The 22,961-nt window shown below is 45.5% G+C and overlaps 1 protein-coding gene across 1 annotated transcript; it reads left to right on the top strand.

Moving 5' to 3' along the window:
• Positions 1–3,812: 3,812 nt before the first annotated feature.
• Positions 3,813–20,680, top strand: LOC129009977 (solute carrier family 2, facilitated glucose transporter member 3). The gene is made up of 10 exons (XM_054443579.2): positions 3,813–4,155; positions 6,081–6,173; positions 6,832–6,992; positions 8,367–8,607; positions 9,210–9,372; positions 9,977–10,164; positions 13,909–14,013; positions 15,340–15,441; positions 16,814–17,017; positions 18,273–20,680. Exons 1-10 carry the CDS (start codon positions 4,141–4,143, stop codon positions 18,489–18,491), a joined length of 1,491 nt encoding a protein of 496 aa, XP_054299554.1. The 5' UTR covers positions 3,813–4,140; the 3' UTR covers positions 18,492–20,680.
• Positions 20,681–22,961: the final 2,281 nt, after the last annotated feature.

Here is a 22,961-nt window from a genome sequence, read left to right as displayed (position 1 = left end):
CTCACTCTGTTGCCCAGGCTGCATAGCTCACTGCAGCTTCTACTTCCTGGACTCAAGTGATCCTCCCACCTCAGCCTCCCAAGTAGCTGGATCTATAGGCACCTGCCATTACTACGTCCAGCTAATTTTTTTTTTTTTTTTTTGTAGAGAAGGGGTCTCACTGTGTTGCCCAGGCTGTTCTCAAACACCTAGGCTCAAGTGATCCTTCCACCTCATCCTCCCAAAGTGCTGGGATTATAGATGTGAGCCACTGTGCCCAGGTCAACACATTTTTAGATTCTCAAGACTCAGCTGAATTCCAATTGTAACCTTTAAAAATATATATGGCCAGGGCTGGGCGAGCTGGCTCATGCCTATAATCCCAGCACTTTTTTTTTTTGGAAATGGGGTTTCCCTCTTGTCACCCAGGCTAGAGTGCAATTGCTCACGGCAACCTCCGCCTCTCAGGTTCAAACGATTCTCCTGCCTCAGCCTCCCGAGTAGCTGGGATTACAGGCTCCCGCCTCCACGCCCAGCTAATTTTTGTATTTTTAATAGAGACAGGGTTTCACCACATTGGCCAGGCTGGTTTCGAACTCCTGACCTCAGGTGATCTGCCTGCCTCAGGCACCCAAAGTGCTGGGATTACAGGCATGAGCCACTGCGCCCAGCCAATCCCAGCATTTTGGAAGGCTGAGGTGGGCGGATCACGAGATCAAGAGATCGCCGGGCGGGGTGGCTCACGCCTGTAATCCCAGCACTTTGGGAGGCCGAGGCGGGCGGATCATGAGGTCAGGAGATCGAGACCATGGTGAAACCCCGTCTCTACTAAAAATACAAAAAATTAGCCGGGCACGGTGGCGGGTGCCTGTAGTCCCGGCTACTCGGGAGGCTGAGACAGGAGAATGGCGTGAACCCGGGAGGTGGAGCTTGCAGTGAGCCGAGATCGCGCCACTGTACCCCAGCCTGGGTGACAGAGCAAGACTCTTCCTAAAAAAAAAAAGAGATCAAGAGATCAAAACCATCCTGGTGTACGACTGGGCTAGGCAGCCAGGCTTGGCCATATGCAATTTGCCTGCATGCAACGCTCGATATGCAATTTAAAATATTTTCCTGATAAACACAACTTTGTTGTTTTCGTAGGGCTACATATCCCTTTAATTTGTAAATTTATTTTTTGTTTTTTATTTTTTATTTTTTTTTTGAGACGGAGTTTCGTTCTTGTTGCCCAGGCTGGAGTGCAATGGCATAATCTCGGCTCACCGCAGCCTCCGCTTCCTGGGTTCAAACGATTCTCCTGCCTCAGCCTCCCGAGTAGCTGAGTTTACAGGCATGCGCCACCATGCCCAGCTAATTTTGTATTTTTAGTAGGGACGGGGTTTCTCCATGTTGGTCAGGCTGGTCTCAAACTCCCAACCTCAGGTGATCTGCCCGTCTCGGCCTCCCAAAGTGCTGGGATTACAGGCATAAGCCACCGTGTCCGGCCTTGTAAATTTAAAATATACAATATGTTTCAAAGACTTAGTACAAAAAAGTAAACTATTAATAATTTTTTTATTGAATGCATGCTGAAATGACAATGTTTTGGATATATTGGGTTAAATAAAATAATTATAAAAAAATTTATCTTGTTTCTTTTAAAATTTTTAATGTGGCTACTAGAAACCATAATGTGACGTGCTCATATTATATTTCTATTGGACAGCACTACCCTTTGGGATATCCTTTTTCCTTTAGATACTAAATTCAGTTGCTGTGGTGACTAAAGGGGCCTCTGGCTCAGCATTTCCTGGAAGACAAGGGTGAGATGGGGGAGGGGAGTTGTCATCAAATCAGATTTTAACAATATCCTCATTAAAGCAAAGGAAGCAACAGTAATCTAGTTTTCTCGCGTCCAGCAGTATCAATTTGAATTCTAGGCCCTCAACCAAAACCCTAAAGGAAGATGCACTTTCTCCAATTCACCATTGGGAAAAATTTTATCTCTTTACCAAGCTTCCTTCACCCACCCCGCCACCTCCAGTACTGAAAGGGTTGCAAGCTACAAATTAATGGGCATTAGGAATTTGATAGTTGATATTCCTCCTCCAAAAAAGCCTAGATACTATCTCACACTTACCCAGCTGTTTAAACACAAACCAAGTTGTTTTGCTTTGTTTACTCTCAACCTGGAACCACTCTTCTCTCTGCCCAATTATTCCTCCCTCAGTTCTCATTCCTATTTTCTTCTGCTGCTTAGCTTGTTCAGTTTTCTTGCATAGCTTAGTAATCAGATACTTATCTAACACTTTTCTTTCAAGAAACTCACAGTCCATAACTAATAGGATATTAATAATCTTTTCCAGTTGTGTGAGAATTACTTGCCTTAATCCTTTTTTATACTTTATAAAAAGGGAAGAAAGGAAACACTATAAATGACTTGTGGGTCAGAACTCTTTTGTCCTATTATTCTTTTTTTTTTTTTTTTTTTTGAGACGGAGTCTCGCTCTGTCGCCCAGGCTGGAGTGCAGTGGCATGATCTCGGCTCACTGCAAACTCCGCCTGCCGGGTTCACGCCATTCTCCTGTCTCAGCCTCCCAAGTAGCTGGGACTACAGGCTCCTGCCACCACGCCTGGCTAATTTTTTTTTTTTTTGTATTTTTAGTAGAGAATGGTTTCACCGTGTTAGCCAGGATGGTCTTGATCTCCTGACCTCGTGATCCGCCCGCCACGGCCCCCCAAAGTGCTAGGATTACAGGCGTGAGCCTCCGCGGGCGGCCTTTTGTCCTATTATTCACTGAAGAATCACCAACTTCTTGGAGAGTACCTGATACATAGCATGTACTCGGCAAATACCTGCTTAATTGAATTCGGTATTTATTGCATTTCTAGATGCTATAAGCTTGAGACTAGCAGAAAGTGATGCAGAATTCAGAATGGGTGATATGGCAAATGCCTTATTAAAGAATATAGGGCCCGGCGCGGTGGCTCACACTTGTAATCCCAGCACTCTGGCAGGCCAGACGGGCGGATCACAAGGTCAGGAGTTTGAGACCAGCCTGGCCAATATGGTGAAACCCCGTCTCTACTAAAAATACAAAAATTAGCGGGGCGTGGTGGCGGGCGCCTATAGTCCCAGCTACTCGGGAGGCTGAGGCAGGAGAATTGCTTGAACCCGGGAGGCGGAAGTTGCAGTGAGCCGAGATCGCGCCACTGCACTCCAGCCTGGGCGACAGAGAGAGACTCCGTATCAAACAAAAAAAAAAAGGATATGGATTGTATTCCATAACAGTTGAACCTCTTCTTCCTGCTGCCCTGATAGTTGGTCTGGCTCCTAGAAATTCAGGTTTTCTTCCCTCCAGGTGAGATTATGCGAAGAAGCGAACACTGGCAAAATTATTTCCCTGATTTTCTTCTCTCAGGCTGTCTTTCCCTCCCCTTTAAGATTGTAGAGTCCGTCTCAAAAAAAAAAAAAAAAAAAAGATTATAGACCCAGCCTATAAACAAAAAACGACTGATAAATTCATAGGATCAAGAATTCTTACTACACTCTTTCTAACAACCTTAAATTTCTGATAGTAGCACCCACTTGACTTTGTTTTGTATAGATATATTTATTCTCATCTCTGTAGATTGTTTTAATCCCAAGCAGATGCGAGAGCAAAAAAATAGTGTATTTGCCCTCCCTCCAGGCTTTTCTGGTAGCATTTTGTCTGTGAAACTAGGAGGCTGTAGCTGCTATTAGAAGAGGGAAGGAGTAAGGATGAGCTTTTGAAAAAAAAAAAAAGAAAAAAAAACCCAGGGTGGAGAGAGTGGAAGGATGTGGTTTTAAGAGAGGGGGGAGGGAGGGCGTTATTGTCTGCGGGGCGGGGGCGGGGGTAGTTCTGATAACACAGAATTCCGACAGATCACAAGATTGTTTCAGGGGGGTGGGGTGGGGTGGGGTGGGGTGGGGCTGGGGGCTTGTCGCCCTTTTAGGCTCCACCCTTTGCGGAGATTATAAATAGTCATGATCCCAGCGAGACCCAGAGATGCTGTAATGGTGAGACTTTGGAGCCTTCCTGAGGACGTGGAGAAAACTTGCTGCTGAGAAGGACATTTTGAAGGTTTTGTTGGCTGAAAAAGCTGTTTCTGGAATCACACCCCTAGATCTTTCTTGAAGACTTGAATTAGATTACGGCGATGGGGACACAGAAGGTAAGAATGATATAATTACTGGTTATTTTTGCTTGTTTGGGATACACTAAGAAAGGCAAGTATTAGTGGTAATTGCCTTGTTTTATTTTCTCCTAAGTCACCAAGCCATCTTAAGGCCTTTTCATTTCTTCTCTAGCCTGCACTGCTGCCGCTTCATCAGTTCTCTCTGAATGTCGTACAGTTCTGTTCACCTTGTTATCATAGGAAAGTCACCCGGAGAAGTTGTGTTTGCTTCTCAGGTTTATTTTAGGTAACCATATGCCACTGAGGACGAGATGGTTGAGTGTTTAGAGGATCGGGCTGCTTGGTTGTATGGATTACAAGTGTGGGTCTCAGAGCCAGTGTGAAGATTTCTCTGGAAGCATTAGACCTTGAAAAGGTCTGTGTTTGGGGGCACAGGCCAGGGTCCAGCCATCTGTTTGTCCTATAACCTATGGGGTTCGTGGATGCTAAGGAGAAAGAATTCCAGTTGTCCTTCTTATTAGGGTTAAAATTGTGAGTGCAGGACATACTAAAATATTGAGTGTTGTATGTGCAATATTTGCAGGGAGAAAGGCTTTTTTTTTTTTTTTTTGATTGAGTTTTGCTCTTGTTGCCCAGGCTGGAGTGCAATGGAGCGACCTCAGCTCACCACAGCCTCTGCCTCCCGGGTTCAAGCGATTCTCCTGCCTCAGCCTCCAGAGTAGCTGGGATTACAGGCATGAACCACCGCGCCTGGCTAATTTTGTATTTTTAGTAGAGACGGGGTTTCTCCATGTTGGTCAGGCTGGTGATCCGCCGACTCCCGACCCCAGGTGATCCGCCCGCCTGTACAGCAGAAAGAAAATGTAGGAAAATAAGAAAGGGATGGAAAATTATGAGACTAAAGAAGAAAAGGCCCTCAAAGATAGTGAATGATGAGAGGAGACAGAAGAGACTTTTACTAAACGGAAAAAGATTCAACAGAGCATTGTACTGGCAGGGCCCTCCGGGGTACCGATGCTTAGCTGGGACTGAGACATCTGGGAGGCTGCAGGCAAGGTCAGTTCTCCTGCTGGAGCTCCCAGCCTGCTGCCTAATCTGCCCGACCTGAAAGGAAAGGAGTTTAAGGTTGAAGGGATTTTGGATGGGATATGAAAGGTTGAAGGGATTTCGGGTGGGGTGGGGTGAGGGGGAATGGCATAGAACATGGCCTCAGGTATAAAAATTGAGCTGCTCCAAGGTGGAAATGGAAAATGTCTCACCCAGCTGAATTATTCCAGGCAAGGTGAAGATGACCGGTTCTCCCCACTAAGAAATGTCTCTTATATGTTGGGTGCAGAGTAAGAGTGTACTTTCTTCCCCTGCGCGGGAGTTAGGGATAGCAGAACTGTATTTAATAAATGAAGACTGAAATGGGGCCAGGATGCAGTGGGTAGATCCAGTAGGTTACATGGTCCTGAGAGATAAGAGACTCAAAGAGCCACCCAGCAGTGAAGACACAAACTACCACCCCCCCCACCACCACCACTGGGCTTCCATGGAGTCCGGGGTACAGATCAGACTGCACTGTATTTGTTTCCAAAATGGTCAATTCTTAGTAATCCTACCCAAGGCTGTGTTGTCCTCTGCCCTCCCAGTTCTTGAGTGGAATTCTATGCCTACATTTGCCTGATGCAAGTTTTTAAATATTTCCAAACTGACCAACCCAGTTTCTCTTAACTTCTTCCTTCCCCAATTTTCTTTCTATTTTTATCAAGTTAGCTTCACATTCTTATCTCCAGATAAGTTCTTTAGTACAATCTATTCCTTTGTCTTCCCCATTAATTACCTAAATCTCATTTGATGTTCTTTTCATACCACTCATAGCTCAAATTCTCCTAATACAGTTCCATAATTAATAAGAAACAGTCATCAATCACAAGTTTTAAGGACTATTCTCTCCTCCCTGTCCTCTGTCTCTCCAGGTCACCCCAGCTCTGATCTTTGCCATCACAGTTGCTACAATCGGCTCTTTCCAATTTGGCTACAACACTGGGGTCATCAATGCTCCTGAGAAGGTGAGTGCCAGGCCACAAGAATTAGAATTTAGAATAGAGAAGTTATTGCTTTAAGTAGGGTTTCAAGAATTCAGAATTTAAGGCCAGGCATGGTGGCACCTGCCTGAAGGCCCAGCTACTCCTGAGGCTGAGGCTTAAAGATCACTTGAGCCCAGGAGTTAAACACCATCCTGAGCAACAGTTAGTGAGGGTCCCTCCCCTAACTAGGGGATTTTAAGACAAATTTTGCATCTATCCTGTCCAAGACTGAAGATGGAGACAATATTGGTGGGGAAAATTAGTGGGGTCATCTAATCAAAGCAGAAAGCTCACTTACTCCCTGAACCCTGGGCGGTGCTGTTCTTCCTCCCACTCTTTCACCTCATAGTGATGCACTTCCTGTATTATCCCTTAGGGGTTAGTTACAAAGAAGCTGGGTTCCTTTAGCAGAGGGCCGGGGTAGACTGTGAACATCGGTGCTGCCACCTACTGGGATTTTCAGGACATATAAAATTACTATTCCAGGGAGAGTTTACATAAATTCCAGTGTTATCTGCCCCTTCCATTCCCGTCTATTTATTCCCTTGATTCTCTAGGAAGGAAATGATCCCTAATATTTGTCTTTTGTTCTCATCCAACTGTAACAGTCTGTTCTTCCACCAACCCTTTTATTTTGCAGATCATAAAGGAATTTATCAATAAAACTTTGACGGACAAGGGAAATGCCCCTCCCTCTGAGGTGCTGCTCACGTCTCTCTGGTCCTTGTCTGTGGCCATATTCTCCGTCGGGGGTATGATCGGCTCCTTTTCCGTCGGACTGTTTGTCAACCGCTTTGGCAGGTATTGACTAGAAACTGGGCAAGGAAGTGGGCTCTACCAGCCGCATTGAGGGTAGGGAGGTGATGATGCCTTTGAATAAGAACACCTTGAATTCTAATCAAGGGAAACCTAGTCTAACTGGCCCCGAATATGACTGCCCTTGCTTGGAGCTCCACTACCCTGGCTAGCTCCCACCCAACTGTGCAAGAGATGAACTGTGTGAGTGATGGGCCTTTGCAGTCCAGCTAGGGATAGTTCAGAATTATTCCCTAGTAAACTCAGCTATGGGGTTTCCAGAAACATACTTAATTTACAAGGTCCGAAGTTGTTTACTTGTATTAAAAAATTGGGGTTTCATATAAATGTTTTTATTATTTTACACAGGATTGGTAGGAATTATTTTTGTACTTCTTCAGTTATGACTAATGAAGGAACTGTTTTAATTTGCCAGTTAGGCAGGGTGTGGTGGCTCACGCCTGTAATCCTAGCACTTTGGGAAACCAAGGCAAGTGGATCAGCTGAGGTCAGGAGTTCGACACCAGCCTGGCCAACATGGCGAAACCCTGTCTCTACCAAAAATCCAAAAATTAGCTGGGCGTAGTGACAGGCACCTGTAATCCCAGCTACTTAGGAGGCTGAGGCAAGAAAATCACTTGAACCTGCGGTGGGGGTGCAGAGGTTGCAGTAAGCTGAGATCTGGCCACTTCACACCAGCCTGGGCAAAAGAGCGAAACTCCGTCTCAAAAAAAAAAAGCCAGCGCCGTGGCTCATGCCTGTAATCCCAGCACTTTGGGAGGCTGAGGCGGGCAGATCACAAGGTCAGCAGACCGAGACCATCCTGGCTAACACGGTGAAACCCTGTCCCTACTAAAAATACAAAAAATTAGCCAGGTGTGGTGGCGTGCGCCTGTAATCCCAGCTGCTTGGAAGCTGAGACAGGAGAATCTCTTGAGCCTGGGAGGCGCAGGTTGCAGTGAGCCGAGATCCCGCCACTGCACTCCAGCCTGGGCGACAGACCAAGACTCCGTCTCCAAAAAAAAAAAAAAAATTGCCAATTAGATATTCTAGAAATGCGATTGGAATTCACATTTAAAAATCGATAAGGCAACCTGTTTTACTTGATTATGTTGTTCTTTTGTTTTTTGCCACCCAAGAAAGAGGGTCCTGCTCTGTCACCCGGGCTGGAGTGTAATGGCCCAATCATAGCTCACTACAGCCTCGACCTCCCACCTCAGCTCCCTGAGTGCCTGGGACTACAGGCAGGCACCGTCACACCTGCTTCCCAACTAGAAATGTTCTGATAATAGAAAGTGAAAAATAAAAGTTAGATCCAAAAAAAAGAGGTTAGGAGCCTCTCACTTTTCTAATTCACTTTGTCTTTGATTAACCTTACAGGCGCAATTCAATGCTGATCGTCAACCTGTTGGCTGTCACTGGTGGCTGCTTTATGGGACTGTGTAAAGTAGCTAAGTCAGTTGAAATGCTGATCCTGGGTCGCTTGATTATTGGCCTCTTCTGCGGACTCTGCACAGGTTTTGTGCCCATGTACATTGGAGAGATCTCGCCTACTGCCCTGCGGGGTGCCTTTGGCACTCTCAACCAGCTGGGCATTGTTGTTGGAATTCTGGTGGCCCAGGTAATCTAGAACTTTTCATACTTAATGAGGGTTAGTTTCATGGGTCATTAAAAAAGTTAACATAGGTAAAGCACTGAAGAATATCTGGCACATGTTCAATTACATATGGAAGTTTTAGATATTGTTACTATAGCTCATAGACAGTAGCTGAAGAAGCGGGCTGAGCCTGGACGCTGTGGCTCACGCCTGTAATCCCAGCACTTTGGGAGGCCGAGGTGGGTGGATCACGAGGTCAGCAGATCAAGACCAGCCTGGCTAACATGGTGAAACCCCATCTCTACTAAAAATACAAAAAATTAGCCGGGCGTGGTGGTGGGCACCTGTAGTCCCAGCTACTCCGGAGGCTGAGGCGGGAGAATGGCGTGAACCCGGGAGGCAGTTTGCAGTGAGCCGAGATTGTGCCTCTGCACTCCAGCCTGGGTGACAGAGCGAGACTCCGTCTCAAAAAAAAACCAGGCTGAGTAGAGAAAGGAAAGGAAACACAATTTGTTTGTTTTTTCACATGGTAAAAGAATGTATGATTTTCTGAAACTTTTTGTGTTTTAATGAACTTGTGGCCTTGAAGTATGGGGTTTATAGCATTATCTTTGTGTGGTTTCTAGATCTTTGGTCTGGAATTCATCCTTGGGTCTGAAGAGCTATGGCCGCTGCTACTGGGTTTTACCATCCTTCCTACCATCCTACAAAGTGCAGCCCTTCCATTTTGCCCTGAAAGTCCCAGATTTTTGCTCATTAACAGAAAAGAAGAGGAGAATGCTAAGCAGAGTGAGTATCTTTCACACCTTACTACGTGAATTATGGTTGTGGTTTGCTTTAGGGATGATTGTACTGGACCTATTTTCTGTTACACTCTTTCCCTGCCCCTCAGAATCCAATTGAGGAGGGTTCTGATTACTCCTGAGTAAAATTTTCAGCCCCTAAAGAATGAGGTGAAAAGGCAGGTTTAGAAATGGATGCTATCAGGCCGGGTGTGATGGCTCATGCCTATAATCCAGCACTTTAAGAGGCCGAGGTAGGTCACCTGAGGTCAGGAGTTCAAGACCTGCCTGAAACAACACGGAGAAACCCCGTCTCTACTAAAAATACAAAATTAGCCAGGCATGGTGGCACATGCCTGTAATCCCAGCTACTTGGGAGGCTGAGGCAGGAGAATCGTGTGAACCCAGGAGGTGGAGGTTGCAGGGAGCCGAGATCATGCCATTGCACTCCAGTCTGGGCAACAAGAGTGAAACTCCGTCTCAAAAAAAAAAAAGGAATGGATGCTATCCATCACCTCATCTCGTGCGGCCCTTTCCTGGCTGCCTTACAGGAAGAATGAATTTGGGGCAGCACGTTGTCTTTATCCTTTCCTCTTTCTTCTTTTCACCAGTCCTCCAGCGGTTGTGGGGCACCCAGGATGTATCCCAAGACATCCAGGAGATGAAAGATGAGAGTGCAAGGATGTCACAAGAAAAGCAAGTCACCGTGCTGGAGCTCTTTAGAGTGTCCAGCTACCGACAGCCCATCATCATTTCCATTGTGCTGCAGCTCTCTCAGCAGCTCTCTGGGATCAATGCTGTGAGTATGATACTTTAGGGTCAAACGTGTCTTAGAGTATTTTACTTAAAATGCCAGGCATGGTGGCCATGTGCCTCTGTAGTCTCAGCTACTCAGGAGACTGAGGTAAGAGGATCACTTGAGCTCAGGAGTTTCAGTCTGCAGTGAGCTATAATTATGCTACTGCATTCTAGCCTGGGAGACGGAGTGAGACTCTGTCTCTGAAATTTAAAAAAAGGAAAAAAAAAAAAAGAGCCTGGAAGGACACTGGCAACTTCAGAGTGAACTGACTTCACCAGTCTGTTTTTACAACTAGAATAGCGAGCATGGTAGTTTAAAGAGGGCATGATAGTTTAAAGAGGGTGGCAAAACGGAAGCTAGCATTTGGCAGATAGCCCTTGTATTCCATGCAAATATCAGCTTCCTGCATTTGACTGTGGACTGTAGGAAGAGAGTATTCCTGTGCCTTCTAGTCAATATGGATATTAAGAGCACCCTTGTCCCACCTTTTTAAATATTGATTCATCCCCTAAGGGTTTTCAGATAGTCTTTGATCAATGGGATTAAATTATTTTGTAACAAAGCGTTTTGCAAAACTTACTATTTTGAGCATTTTGATGCTCAAAATAGTAGGTTGGTTCTTGGAAGTTTTCTCCTACCTAGCACACCAGGATATTTGTATTTGAAGTGGCAGTGCTTTTCTTATGAGGGGTTAGAGGCTGTTGTGTCAGAATCTGTGAGGAGCCAAGTGTGGTGGCTGCTCATGCCTGTAGTTCCAGCTACTACTCAGGAGACTGAGGTGGGAATATCACTTAGGCCCAGGAGTCAAGCCTGGGAAATATAGTATGACTCTGTCTTTAAAAAAAAAACTTGGGAGGAAATACACAGTAGTTAGAAAAAGCCTCCTAGGTGATTTTGATGAATCCCAGTCTGAAATTTCCTCATTTGGAAATGGTAATGTAGGCCACACGTATTACTGGAGAAAAATGTGCTCCCGAGACTTTCCAGAGCAGCAGAGCTGGGACTAGGCAGGTGAGGCAGCTATGTGCAAGTGTAGCCCTGAGAATGAGCACCTCTTTAAAGAATGTACCTTGCATTAGTTCTGTGCCTGTTTAAAAAAAGAAAAAAGAAAGAATAAAAGAATGCACCTGAGGCAACTCCCTAGCTGCCTCACCACAGTCCAGGCCCTGCAAAACAGGATCAGGAAAAGATCACCTGTGAGAAATGACAAGTGATCCGTGAGCAGTCTGAGGGACAGACTCCTGCCACTTCAGAGTATGATGTGTACATTCTTTTTTTTTTTTTTGAAACAGTCTCACTCAATCGCCCAGGCTGGAGTACAGTGGCGTGATCTCGGCTCACTGCAACCTCCACCTCCCGGGTTCAAGCGATTCCCCTGCCTCAGCCTCCCGAGTAGCTGGGACTACAGGCGTGTGCCACCATGCCCGGCTAATTTTTGTATTTTTAGTAGAGAACGGGTTTCACCATGTTGGCCAGGATGGTCTCGATCTCTTGACCTCGTGATATGCCCACCACGGCCTTCCTAAGTGCTGGGATTATAGGTGTGAGCCGCTGCACCTGGCCCATCCTCTTTTGAGGTGAAGTCTTGCTCTGTCACCCAGGCTGGAGTGCTGTGGCACAATCCCAGCTCACCACAACCTCCATCTCCTGGGTTCAAGTGATTCTCCTGCCTCAGACTCCCGAGATTACAGGCGGGATTACAGCCCAGATTACAGGTGCGCACCACCATACCTTGCTTATTTTTTCGTATTTTTAGTAGAGAATAGAGAGATATCACCATGTTGGCCAGGCTGGTCTCAAACTCCTGACCTCAGGTGATCCACCCACCTCAGCTCTCTCTCCTAAAATGCCGGCCTTACAGGTGTGACCCACCTTGCCCGGCATGTACATTAATTATTGTTGGACTAAGCTAGCTCCCAATTTAGTCAATGAGTAGATTTTGCACCAGGTATAATCTCACCCAAAGCTGGCTGCACCAGAATTATAGGGGTTGGGATTCCTGAGTCAGCTGAATTTGAGAATCTCTGTGTAAGAGACCTGAAAATTGTCTGTAAAAAAATAAATCTGATGCACAGCAGGCTTGGAAATCACTTTTCCAACCTACTTTTGCACAAATGATGATTTCTAATTTCCCTTATGGACAAATGGGTAAGAGGTTGCATTGTATCATGTTTACCTAGCAGAGTAAACTATTTAGGTGAGATGATGTGGGAGTTACCTTGCTTGGTGACACTAGATAGCAAAGTCATTTTACTATAAGAAGTTTTATTGAGATGTGTACATGTACATTAGGTTTTTGACGTGTAGACATTATGTTAAGGAAAAGAATTGGCATACCTATTTATTGCTTGTTTAAACTGCTCAAGTAATTACTTTTGCACTAGCCTAATATCTGTCCCCACAAGCTTGACGTCATCATATATGTTGAGATTTTTTAAGTCTTAATTAGCCCTAGAGTAGCAGGTTTTTCAATAATGACTCTACAAATCTCAGTTTCAAAAAACAATTATCTTATTTTAGAAAATATGAATATACATAGTTTACATCTTACATAATAGGGATTTAAAGAGTTGTTTCGTGAGAAGGTAAATCCCAATGTAGAGGTCCATATTCATCAAAAAGACTAATAAATATTGCTATGGAGGCAAATACTCTGGGTGAAATAAACTGAAGTGAACCTCGGTAACCTAGATAATGTTCCCTTGTTAACTTGAGGTCTGAGTCCAGTATTTTAATATCTTAACTATGGTAGTTGTAGCAACTTTAGATTTTAGCACAGTGCCTAGCAAACAACATAATAAGTTATTTAATATATATTAAATTGCAATAGTAGCTGGTATTATTTCATAAAACACTTCAAAAGGGCCTAGGTCTAGGAAATACAGCCCAACCTCTGCTTATTCAATGAGCAGGATAAGGTTATTCAATTAGTTCACTATCAAATTGAGACATCGATGTGCCTATCAGTGTTTTGAGGATTTGGGGAAGAGCCAATTAAAAAAGCATTTAGCTGGGCCTGATGGCACATGCCTATAATCCCAGCAACTTGGGAGGCTGAGAGGCAGGAGGATCACTTGAGACCAAGAGTTTAGGACCAGCCTGGGCAGCAGTGAGTTGCTGTCTCCACTTATAAAAAAGAAACCAGTTAGTAGGAATTACACCTTCATATAAGTTAGTGAAGTGGACATAAGCAAGAGGAAATGGAACAGTGGGAATAAGCATTTTTAGAAGAAACAATATAAATGAGTAGCTAGAATTAAGAACATTTAGAAAGAGAAAGGAGGGCCAGGTGCGGTGGCTCATGCCTGTAATCCTAGCACTTTGGGAGGCCAAGGTGAGCAGGTCACTTGAGGTCAGGAGTTTGAGACCAGCCTGGCCAACATGGCAAAAACCCGTCTCTACTTAAAACTACAAAAATTAGCTGGGTGTGGTTGCAGGCACCTGTAGTCCAGCTACTCAGGAGGCTGAGGCAGGAGAATCACTTGAATCTGGGAGATGGAGGTAGCAGTGAGCTGAGATTGCGCCACTGCACTCCTGCCTGGGTGACAGATCGAGACTCCCTCTCAAAAAAAAGAAAAGACATAAGATACAGAAGATAATTCATTTGCAGAAGGGATATTAGTATTGAACAAAAACCTAGAAAAAGGACTTCTTACCCACTGGGACTTTTAAGTTTATTTTTGAGGGTTCTGTGTAACTTGTGTGCAGAATTGTATCAAAGTTGCATGTTTTCTTTTCTCCTAGGTGTTCTATTACTCAACAGGAATCTTCAAGGATGCAGGTGTTCAAGAGCCCATCTATGCCACCATCGGCGCGGGTGTGGTTAATACTATCTTCACTGTAGTTTCTGTAAGTTGGATGGTTTGGTAATTTTGGGGGGAGAAAAGAATCCTTGCTACAGATGTTCAAATATGGATTGCATGACCCCACCATCATTTAGTTACCTTTTTGTTGTTTAATTTTCCTTTGGGAAAAAGAGATACATTTACTGTTGGATGTAGTCTTCACTCCTCAAGCAAATATGGGATGGATGGGAAAGGAGGGAGTATAGAAGGGACTATATAGTATGCTTTGAACTTGGAATTGGAGGAGAGGTGTTTGGAAAAACTCTCAAACTCTGTTATTCCACTATTTTTACACTAAAACAACAATAATCAACAGAAGGTATCTGTGATCCCCAGAATATGTGAGAATTCTTTCCCCATGAGGTGGGCAATCAGTTCTGTAGTGGACACCATCTAGGTGTCCTGCGATTTAATTATGACACTGTCTACCTGGAGATAGCATCAGATCTCACAGGTTGGTGGCCCATTTCCCAAGACTGCCCCCCACTCCTGATGCCAATCACAAGCTCCAGGTTGTTTTACCTGTGCTTCTGACCCACCAGCTGTAGATCAGGATTCCCACGACACCCTCTTTGGGTTTGATTAATTTGCTACAGTGGCTCACAGAACTCAGGAAAATTGTTTCCTAGTTTGATTTAAAGGATATTTTAAAGCACAGAAATAACCAGTTGAAGAGATTCACGGGGCGAGGTCTGGAGGGATCCTGAGCATGGGCGCTTCTGTCTCTGTGGGGTTGGGGTGCACTCCTAGCATATAGATGATTTGTTGCTGACCTTCCTGTCAGCTTCCACGGGTTCAGATATCTGGAAGCTCCCCACACCCTGCCTTTTGGACCTTTTATGCAGACTTCATTGGTTCTCCGTGATTGAAGCATGGACAACTGTTCTGAAATGTGATTGGATAAAAAGGGAATGATCTGAACCCAGCTGGGCCTGTCTGCTTAGAGTATTTGTTGGCCTCTCTGTAGCATTTCTTCCTCTAGGGTGTGGGGCAGGACCCTCTCTGAAATGAGGGTTTTATGATCCACAGTCAGATTAGCGTCCTGCCAAGTGGGAGGACAGGAGAAAGTCAGAGAAGAATTCTATTTTCTGAGGCCTGCTCCTGAGGCCTAAAGCATCCCAGCATTATACCAAAAGACTCTACCAAGGGCTATGCGGATTTTGAGCCAGGACCTGTGAATGGAACACAATATGTATGTATATAAAATGATAAATCACAGGAGGTGTATCCATAACAAGTGTCCTGCTGTCGGTAAGGCAGATTTCAAGTAACTCAGACGCTGTTTTCATGGAAAGGAAAACTGAAGTTTCATGTCATATTCTTCTTCCAGCTATTTCTGGTGGAAAGGGCAGGAAGAAGGACTCTGCATATGATAGGCCTTGGAGGGATGGCTTTTTGTTCCACGCTCATGACTGTTTCTTTGTTATTAAAGGTGAGTGCTCTTTGAGTGAAAAAAAGGGAGGGGGAAAGGAGGAGAGGTTACAGTTGACTTCTGTGACACAAGGGGTGGGTTGTTAAGGTTGCAGTTTGTCAATAAAGTCAGAGGAGAGAAGCAGGATGCCCAGAGTTTAAGAAACATGGGTCATCAGAGAACTGGAGGTAAACTGTTAGAATCTTTACATTTATAGAACATTATTATAGCTTATAAAATAAATTATCTAATTTAATTCTTAAAATAATATCAAGGTAATCACACTTAATAGATGATGACATGGTCTCAGTATAAAGTGACATATATGAGATCATATAGATGGGATTGAAAAATTCAATCCTTGGCCAGGTGCGGTGGCTCACGCCTGTAATCCCAGCACACTGGGAGGCTGAGGTGGGTGGGTCACCTGATGTCGGGAGTTCAAGACCAGCCTGACCAACATGGAGAAACCCAGTCTCTACTAAAAATAGAAAATTAGCCAGGAGTGTGGTGCATGCCTCTAATGCCAGCTACTTGGGAGGCTGAGGCAGGAGAATCGCTTGAACCCAGGAGGCAGAGGTTGCGGTAAGTTGAGATGGTGCCATTGCACTCCAGCCTGGGCAACAAGAGCGAAATTCCCTCTCAAAAAAAAAAAAAATCCAACCCTGGCTGGGCGCAGTGGTTCATGCCTGTCATCGCAACACTTTGGAAGGCCAAGGTTAGAGGATTGCTTGAGCCCAGAAGTTCAAGACCAGCCTACGCAACATGGCAAGAAACTGTCTCTACAGAAAAACAAAAAAAATTTTTTTTTTGAGACAAGGTTTCACTCTGTCACCAGGCTGGAGAGCAGTGGCAGGATCTCAGCTCCCTGCAACCTCCGCCTCCTGGGCTTAAGTGTTTCTGCTGCCTCAGCCTCCCAGGTAGCTGGGATTATGGGCACGTGCCACCACACTCAGCTAATTTTTGTACTTCTTAGTAGAGACTGGGTTTCACCATGTTAGCCAGGCTGGTCTCCAACTCTTGACTTCAAATAATCCACCTGCCTTGGTGTGAGCCACAGCGTCCGGCCAAAAATTTTTTTTTTATTAGCCAGGTGTGGTGGCACATGCTTCAAGTCCCAGCGATTTGAGAGGCTGAGGTGGGAGGATTGCTTAAGCCCAGGAGATCGATGCAGTGAGCTGTTGTAGTGCTACTGCACTCCAGCATGGGCAACAGAGTAAGACCCTGTCTCAAAAAATAAAAATAAAAATAAATCCAAGCCTTTTGACTCCACAGCCACTCTTTGTATTGTACGTCAGGGACAGGAGGAGCTTGCCGTTAATTGCTTCTGGGAACCTAGATACTAGGTCACACTGTCTTTAAATTTAATTTTCTCTGTTCCTTCCTCTTACAGGATAACTATAATGGGATGAGCTTTGTCTGTATTGGGGCTATCTTGGTCTTTGTGGCCTTCTTTGAAATTGGACCAGGCCCCATTCCCTGGTTTATTGTGGCCGAACTCTTCAGCCAGGGCCCCCGCCCAGCTGCGATGGCAGTGGCCGGCTGCTCCAACTGGACCTCCAACTTCCTAGTCGGATTGCTCTTCCCCTCCGCTGCTGTAAGTAAACTCACCTTATCTTAAAACCAGCCTATGTAAGCTGACATGTTGAAGATACTCCTTAATAATACAGTAGTCTGGGCCTGGCATGGTGGCTCATGCCTGTAATCCTAGCACTGTGGGAGGCTGAGGCAGGTGGATCACCTGAGGTCAGGAGTTCGAGACCAGCCTGGCCAACATGGTGAAATTCAAAAATTAGCTGGGCATGGTGGCGCATGCCTGTAATTGCGGCTACTTGGGAGACCGAGGAAGGAGAATCGCTTAAACCTGGGAGGTGGATGTTGCAGCGAGCCGAGATAGTGCTACTGCACTCTAGCCTGCTCAATGGAAGCAAGACTCCATCCCTAAATAAATAAAAAAATACGGTAGTCCCTCCTCATCTTCAGTTTCAGTTACCTGTAGTCTAAAAATATTAAATGGAAAATTGCAGAAATAAACAATTCATAAAGTTTAAATTGCGGCCGGACACAGTGGCTCAAGCCTGTAATTCCAGCACTTTGAGAGGCCAATGCAGGTGGATAAGTTGAGGTCAGGAGTTAGGGACCAGCCTGACTATCATGGTGAAGCCCTGTTTCTACAATAAATACAAAAATTAGGCCGGGCGTCGTGGCTCACGACTGTAATCCCAGTGAGCGAGATCACACCATTGCACTCCAGTCTGGGCAACAACAGAGAAACTGTCTCAAAAAAAAAAAAAAGTTAGCCAGGCATGGTAGCACACACCTGTAGTCCTAGCTAGTCAGAAGACTGAGGCAAGAGAATCACTTAAACCCAGGAGGTGGAGTTCATGGTGAGCTGCGATCAAGCTTCTGCTCTCCAGCCTGGGTGACAGAGCGAGATTCCGTCTCAAAAAAAAAAAAAAATCATAGAGATGGAGTTGCCCAGGCTAGTCTCAACCTGCTGGGCTCCAGTGATCCTCCCATCTTGACCTCCCAAAGTGCTGGGATTACAGGTGTGAGCCACCGCACTCGGCCCAGAAACACAGATTTAAAAAATAATACTCAAAAGTCCAAAAATACTCAGTAGACATTTGGAAGCATCTAACTGTAATGAAAAGGAATGACAGAAAGAAAACTAGAGAGAACTACAGTAAGTTAGCAATGGAATCATAAGTGAATCTCTGAAGAAACCTGTTTTCATTAAATATGGAAGGGTTATAGCTTGAAGTCTATTGGAAACATGAATGTGAAGGAAATTGAGTTTGTCAATGACCAGATTTTTATATCAACCTTCCTTTTTTCTGTCCTTTCTCTAGCACTATTTAGGAGCCTACGTTTTTATTATCTTCACCGGCTTCCTCATTACCTTCTTGGCCTTTACCTTCTTCAAAGTCCCTGAGACCCGTGGCAGGACTTTTGAGGATATCACACGGGCCTTTGAAGGGCAGGCACACGGTGCAGATAGATCTGGGAAGGACGGCGTCATGGAGATGAACAGCATCGAGCCTGCTAAGGAGACCACCACCAATGTCTAAGTCATGCCTCCTTCCACCTCCCTCCCAGCATGGGAAAGCCACCTCTCCCTGAGCAAGGGAGAGACCTCACCAGGATGAACCCAGGACTGCTTCTGAATGCTGCTACTTGATTCCTTTCTCATCGCACGCACTCCATGAGCACCCCAAGGCTGGGGTTTGTCGGATCTTCAATGGCTTTTTAAATATTTTATTTCCTGGACATTCTCTTCTGCTTAGAAGAGACCAAGTGAACTACCTTCATTTCAGGAGGGGTTGGCCGCTTGGCATATGACAACTTTGCCAGCTTTTCCTCCCTTGGGTTCTGATATTGCCGCACTAGGGGATATAGGAGAGGAAAAGTAAGGTGCAGTTCCCCCAACCTCAGACTTATCAGGAAGCAGATACATATGAGTGTGGAAGGCAGAGGGGGTTTATGTAAGAGCACCTTCCTCACTTCCATACAGCTCTACCCGGCAAATTAACTTGAGTTTTATTTATTTTATCCTCTGGTTTAATTACATAATTTTTTTTTTACTTTAAGTTTCAGGATACATGTACAGAATATGCAGGTTTGTTACATAGGTATATATATGCCATGATGGAAATATTTATTTTTTTAAGCGTAATTTTGCCAAATAATAAAAACAGAAGGAAATTGAGATTAGAGGGAGGTGTTTAAAGAGAGGTTATAGAGTAAAAGATTTGATGCTGGAGAGGTTAAGGTGCAATAAGAATTTAGGGAGAAATGCTGTTCACTATTGGAGGGTAAATGATGTGGTGCCTGAGGTCTGTACGTTACCTCTTAACAATTTCTGTCCTTCAGATGGAAACTCTTTAAGTTTAATTTCTCATAAAAGTCATATACCTATATAATAAAGCTACTGATTTCCTTTGGAACTTTTTTCTTTAAGATAATAGTTTACATGTAGTAGTACTTGAAATCTAGGATTACTAACTAATATGGGCATTGTAGTTAATTACGGTTGATGGGTTCTAATTTTGGATGGAGTCGAGGGAAGGGAAAGCGATTTCTAGAAAGACTGTTCCCCTCACTGGACGAAATAACTCCTTCTTGTAGTAGTCTCATTACTTTTGGATTAATCCCGCCACCTATCTCGTGGGATAGCCATCAAATGAGAAACCTAAAATAATTGGTTCTTGGTAGAGATTCATTATTTCTCCACTTTGTTCTTTAGGAGATTTTAGGTGTTGATTTTCTGTTTTATTTAAACTCATACCTTTAAAGGAATTCCCCAAAGAATGTTTATAGCAAACTTGGAATTTGTAACCTCAGCTCTGGGAGAGGATTTTTTTCTGAGCGATTATTATCTGAAGTATGTTGTTGCTTTAGGCTCTCGGCACGCTTGCGTATGTCTGTTACCATGTCACTGTGGTCCTATGCCGAATGCCCTCAGGGGACTTGAATCTTTCCAATAAACCAGGTTCAGATAGTATGAGTCAATGTGCAGTGTAGCCCACACTTGAGAGGATGAATGTATGTGCACTGTCACTTTGCTCTGGGTGGAAGTACGTTATTGTTGACTTATTTTCTTTGTGTTTGTTCCTACAGCCCCTTTTTCATATGTTGCTCAGTCTCCCTTTCCCTTCTTGGTGCTTACACATCTCAGACCCATTAGCCAAACCCTTGCCAGTGACAGTATTTTGGTTCTCAGTTCTCACTGTTCCCTCTGGTCGTGGAGGCTTTGCATAAAAATGCACATAGCTGAGGCCGGGTGCGGTGGCTCACACCTGTCATCCCAGCACTTTGGGAGGCCTAGGCAGGCGGTCAGGGGTTCGAGACCAGTCTGGCCAACATAGTGAAACCCTGTCTCTACTAAAAATGCAAAAATTAGCCGGGAGTGGTGGCGGGTGCCTGTAATCCCAGCTACTTGGGAAGCTGAGGCGGGAGAATCATGTGAACCCGGGACGCAGGGGTTGCAGTGAGCCGAGATCGCATCATTGCACCCTAGCCTGGGCCACAGGGCGAGACTCCGTCTCAAAAAAAAAAAATGCACATAGCTATGGAGTGGGCTTTAGCTTGAAAAGGTGACCTTGCAACTTCACGTCAACTTTTGGCTCCTCAAACAGTAGGTTGGCAATAAGGCAGGGTCCCATTTCTCACTGAGAAGATTGTGAATATTTCCAGATGGATTTTCTATTATTGTTACTCTGATCCTTTGTTTTAAAATAAAAATTCTGAATGTACACGACATTATGGGCTTATTTACTTTTTGTCCTTCCTGTAACCACAAAATCAGCTTTAAATCCTGACTTGGCTACTCAGTGCCTGTTGTGACTTTGAGACTTGTATGAGACCCTCATACTCATATGAGACTCTGTTCTTAGAGTCTTATACATAAGAGAATAGCAATATGTGTTTGTTATGTAGATTAAATGAAAAAGCTGCGGTGGCCGGGCGCGGTGGCTCACGCCTGTAATCCCAGCACTTTGGGAGGCCAAGGCGGGTGGATCACCTGAGATCAGAAATTCAAGACTAGCATGACCAACATGGAGAAACTCCGTCTCTACTAAAAATACAAAAATTAGCTGGGCATGATGGTGCATTCCTGCAATCCCAGCTACTCGGGAAGGCTGAGGCAGGAGACTCGCTTGAACCTGTGAGGCGGAGGTTGCGGTGAGCCAGGATCGTACCATTGCACTCCAGCCTGGGCAATAAGAACAAAACTCCTTTAAAAAAAATAAAAAAGGTGTAAGACAAAATGCAGTTTCCTAGAGCTGAAGGAGATTATCCAAGAAAGGACATACTTGGAAGGAAGGCCACTGCCATCTCCTCAAAACTGAGGTGCACACCTTACTGGAGAATGTAGAGTTGCAGTCTACTGGAGAGCAGAGAAGTCTGGTTTGCCTGGGTCAGTGCTGGTGTGCAGTCCCTGGGCAAGCAGGGAACACACAGCTGGTAACCAGACATGCAGATGTGCAGACGGAGTCGAGGCACCAGAGGGGTGGGAGGCCTGGAGTGTGGCATCCCTGTGAAAAGTGACCACCAGGCCAGGGTGTGGCTGGGGCAGGTCACCACCAAATTTCTTCTCATCTATACTGCTGGCCTATGGTGCAGCCACTGGAACCAGCAAGAGAATCCCCCTTCATCCTGCAGTATCCTTCCAGCACCATCGACTGAGAAAGCATTGCTCTTAGTACTCTAAAAAGGAAATGCTTAAAGGAATTCCATCCATTTAAAAGCAGGTATTGAGGGATGAATTCGGAGCTGACAGACAATAAATTGACAACTAGCACAAAAAGTGTTAGATGGCTGAGTAGGTAATAGTAGGTTTTGGTTGAGGGGATTTCCCCCTTCCACACCTCCCAAAGCCACCTGGGCTTTTAGAGAAAATTCAAGTTAAAACTTGTCCCCCACCCCACAACCCTCCTTTTTTTTTTGGAATCAAGTGTTTGTTGCAGAAACTTGGCCAAGGTTCCAAGTGGCCCCAGATGGTTGAGGTTGGGCTAGGGATCGCCTGCTCAGAGCTGGGCAAGTGAGACAAGGAAAAAGGTGGAGGGAGCGCCTCTGGGCCTGGAGCTTCAGAGCTGCGAGATTACGTTTCAGCCAAGCTGCAGGTGAGGCTTATGCGGCCCGCTCCGGCTCCGGTTTCGGCTTCGGCTCTGCGCTGTGGGCCTTCATCACGCCGTCCTCTCTCATCGTGAGCTGTAGATACCCAAAGAATGGCACCGATGAATCATCTAGTAACAAATCTGTCTTTCTGATGGGGGCCTTCGCTGCACTGGCGTGGCTGAAACTGCGGTTCTCACCAACGTCCACCCTCTTCCTCCAGTTCGCCGCCCTGCCCCCAGCGAGCACTGAGCCCGCCAGCCCGACTTGGCGCTGCGGCCGCGACCACCCACCTCCCCACAGCCCAGGCTCCGCATGAGGCTGGGACTGGCGCACGGAGGCGGTGGGCGGTGGGGGGGGGGGGGAAGGGGTGGAAGGGGGAGGGGAACGGGGGTGCGGAAGCGGGTGGCGAGAAACTGGAGACCCTGCAAAAAGGCTGGGCCTGGGCCGCGCTGGCTCCCCCGCGAGTCCTCTTCACTGCGCAGGCGTGGGCAGCTGCAGAACCCTGTCATTCTTAGTTTGCTCATCATCACTAATATTCTTTGCTATGACCCAGGATATACCTGGAACCCAGCGACCTTGACCTGCCTTCCAATGCAGGTAAGTGAATTTAACTGCCCTTTCTGTATTGCTCTAGGCTGTGTTACTTGATAGGGTTGACTCCTGAGTTGGGATACATTTCAGGGATTACATTCAATTTTTTTTTTTGAGACGGAGTTTCACTCTTGTCGCCCAGGCTGGAGTGCAATGGCACGATCTCAGGTCACCGCAATCTCCGCCACCCGGGTTCAAGCGATTCTCCTGCCTCAGCCTCCCGAGTAGCTGGGATTAGAGGCGCGCGACACCACGCCCAGCTACAGTGTAGCCCGGCTAATTTTTTGTATTTTTAGTAGAGACAGGATTTCACCATGTTAGCCAGGCTG

The sequence above is a fragment of the Pongo pygmaeus genome, chromosome 10 (assembly GCF_028885625.2).
Source record: "Pongo pygmaeus isolate AG05252 chromosome 10, NHGRI_mPonPyg2-v2.0_pri, whole genome shotgun sequence".
In the NCBI taxonomy this organism is placed as follows: Eukaryota; Metazoa; Chordata; class Mammalia; order Primates; family Hominidae; genus Pongo; species Pongo pygmaeus.
Note: the sequence above shows the minus strand (reverse complement) of the source record. Positions and strands in the feature narration are given on the sequence as shown.

Excerpts from the sequence above, each read along its gene's own strand:
- LOC129009977 (XM_054443579.2), top strand. Across the intron at positions 6,993-8,366 it reads TTTGTCAACCGCTTTGGCAG|GCGCAATTCAATGCTGATCG; the intron begins GTATTGACTAGA and ends TTAACCTTACAG. Across the intron at positions 17,018-18,272 it reads TGCTCTTCCCCTCCGCTGCT|CACTATTTAGGAGCCTACGT; the intron begins GTAAGTAAACTC and ends TCCTTTCTCTAG.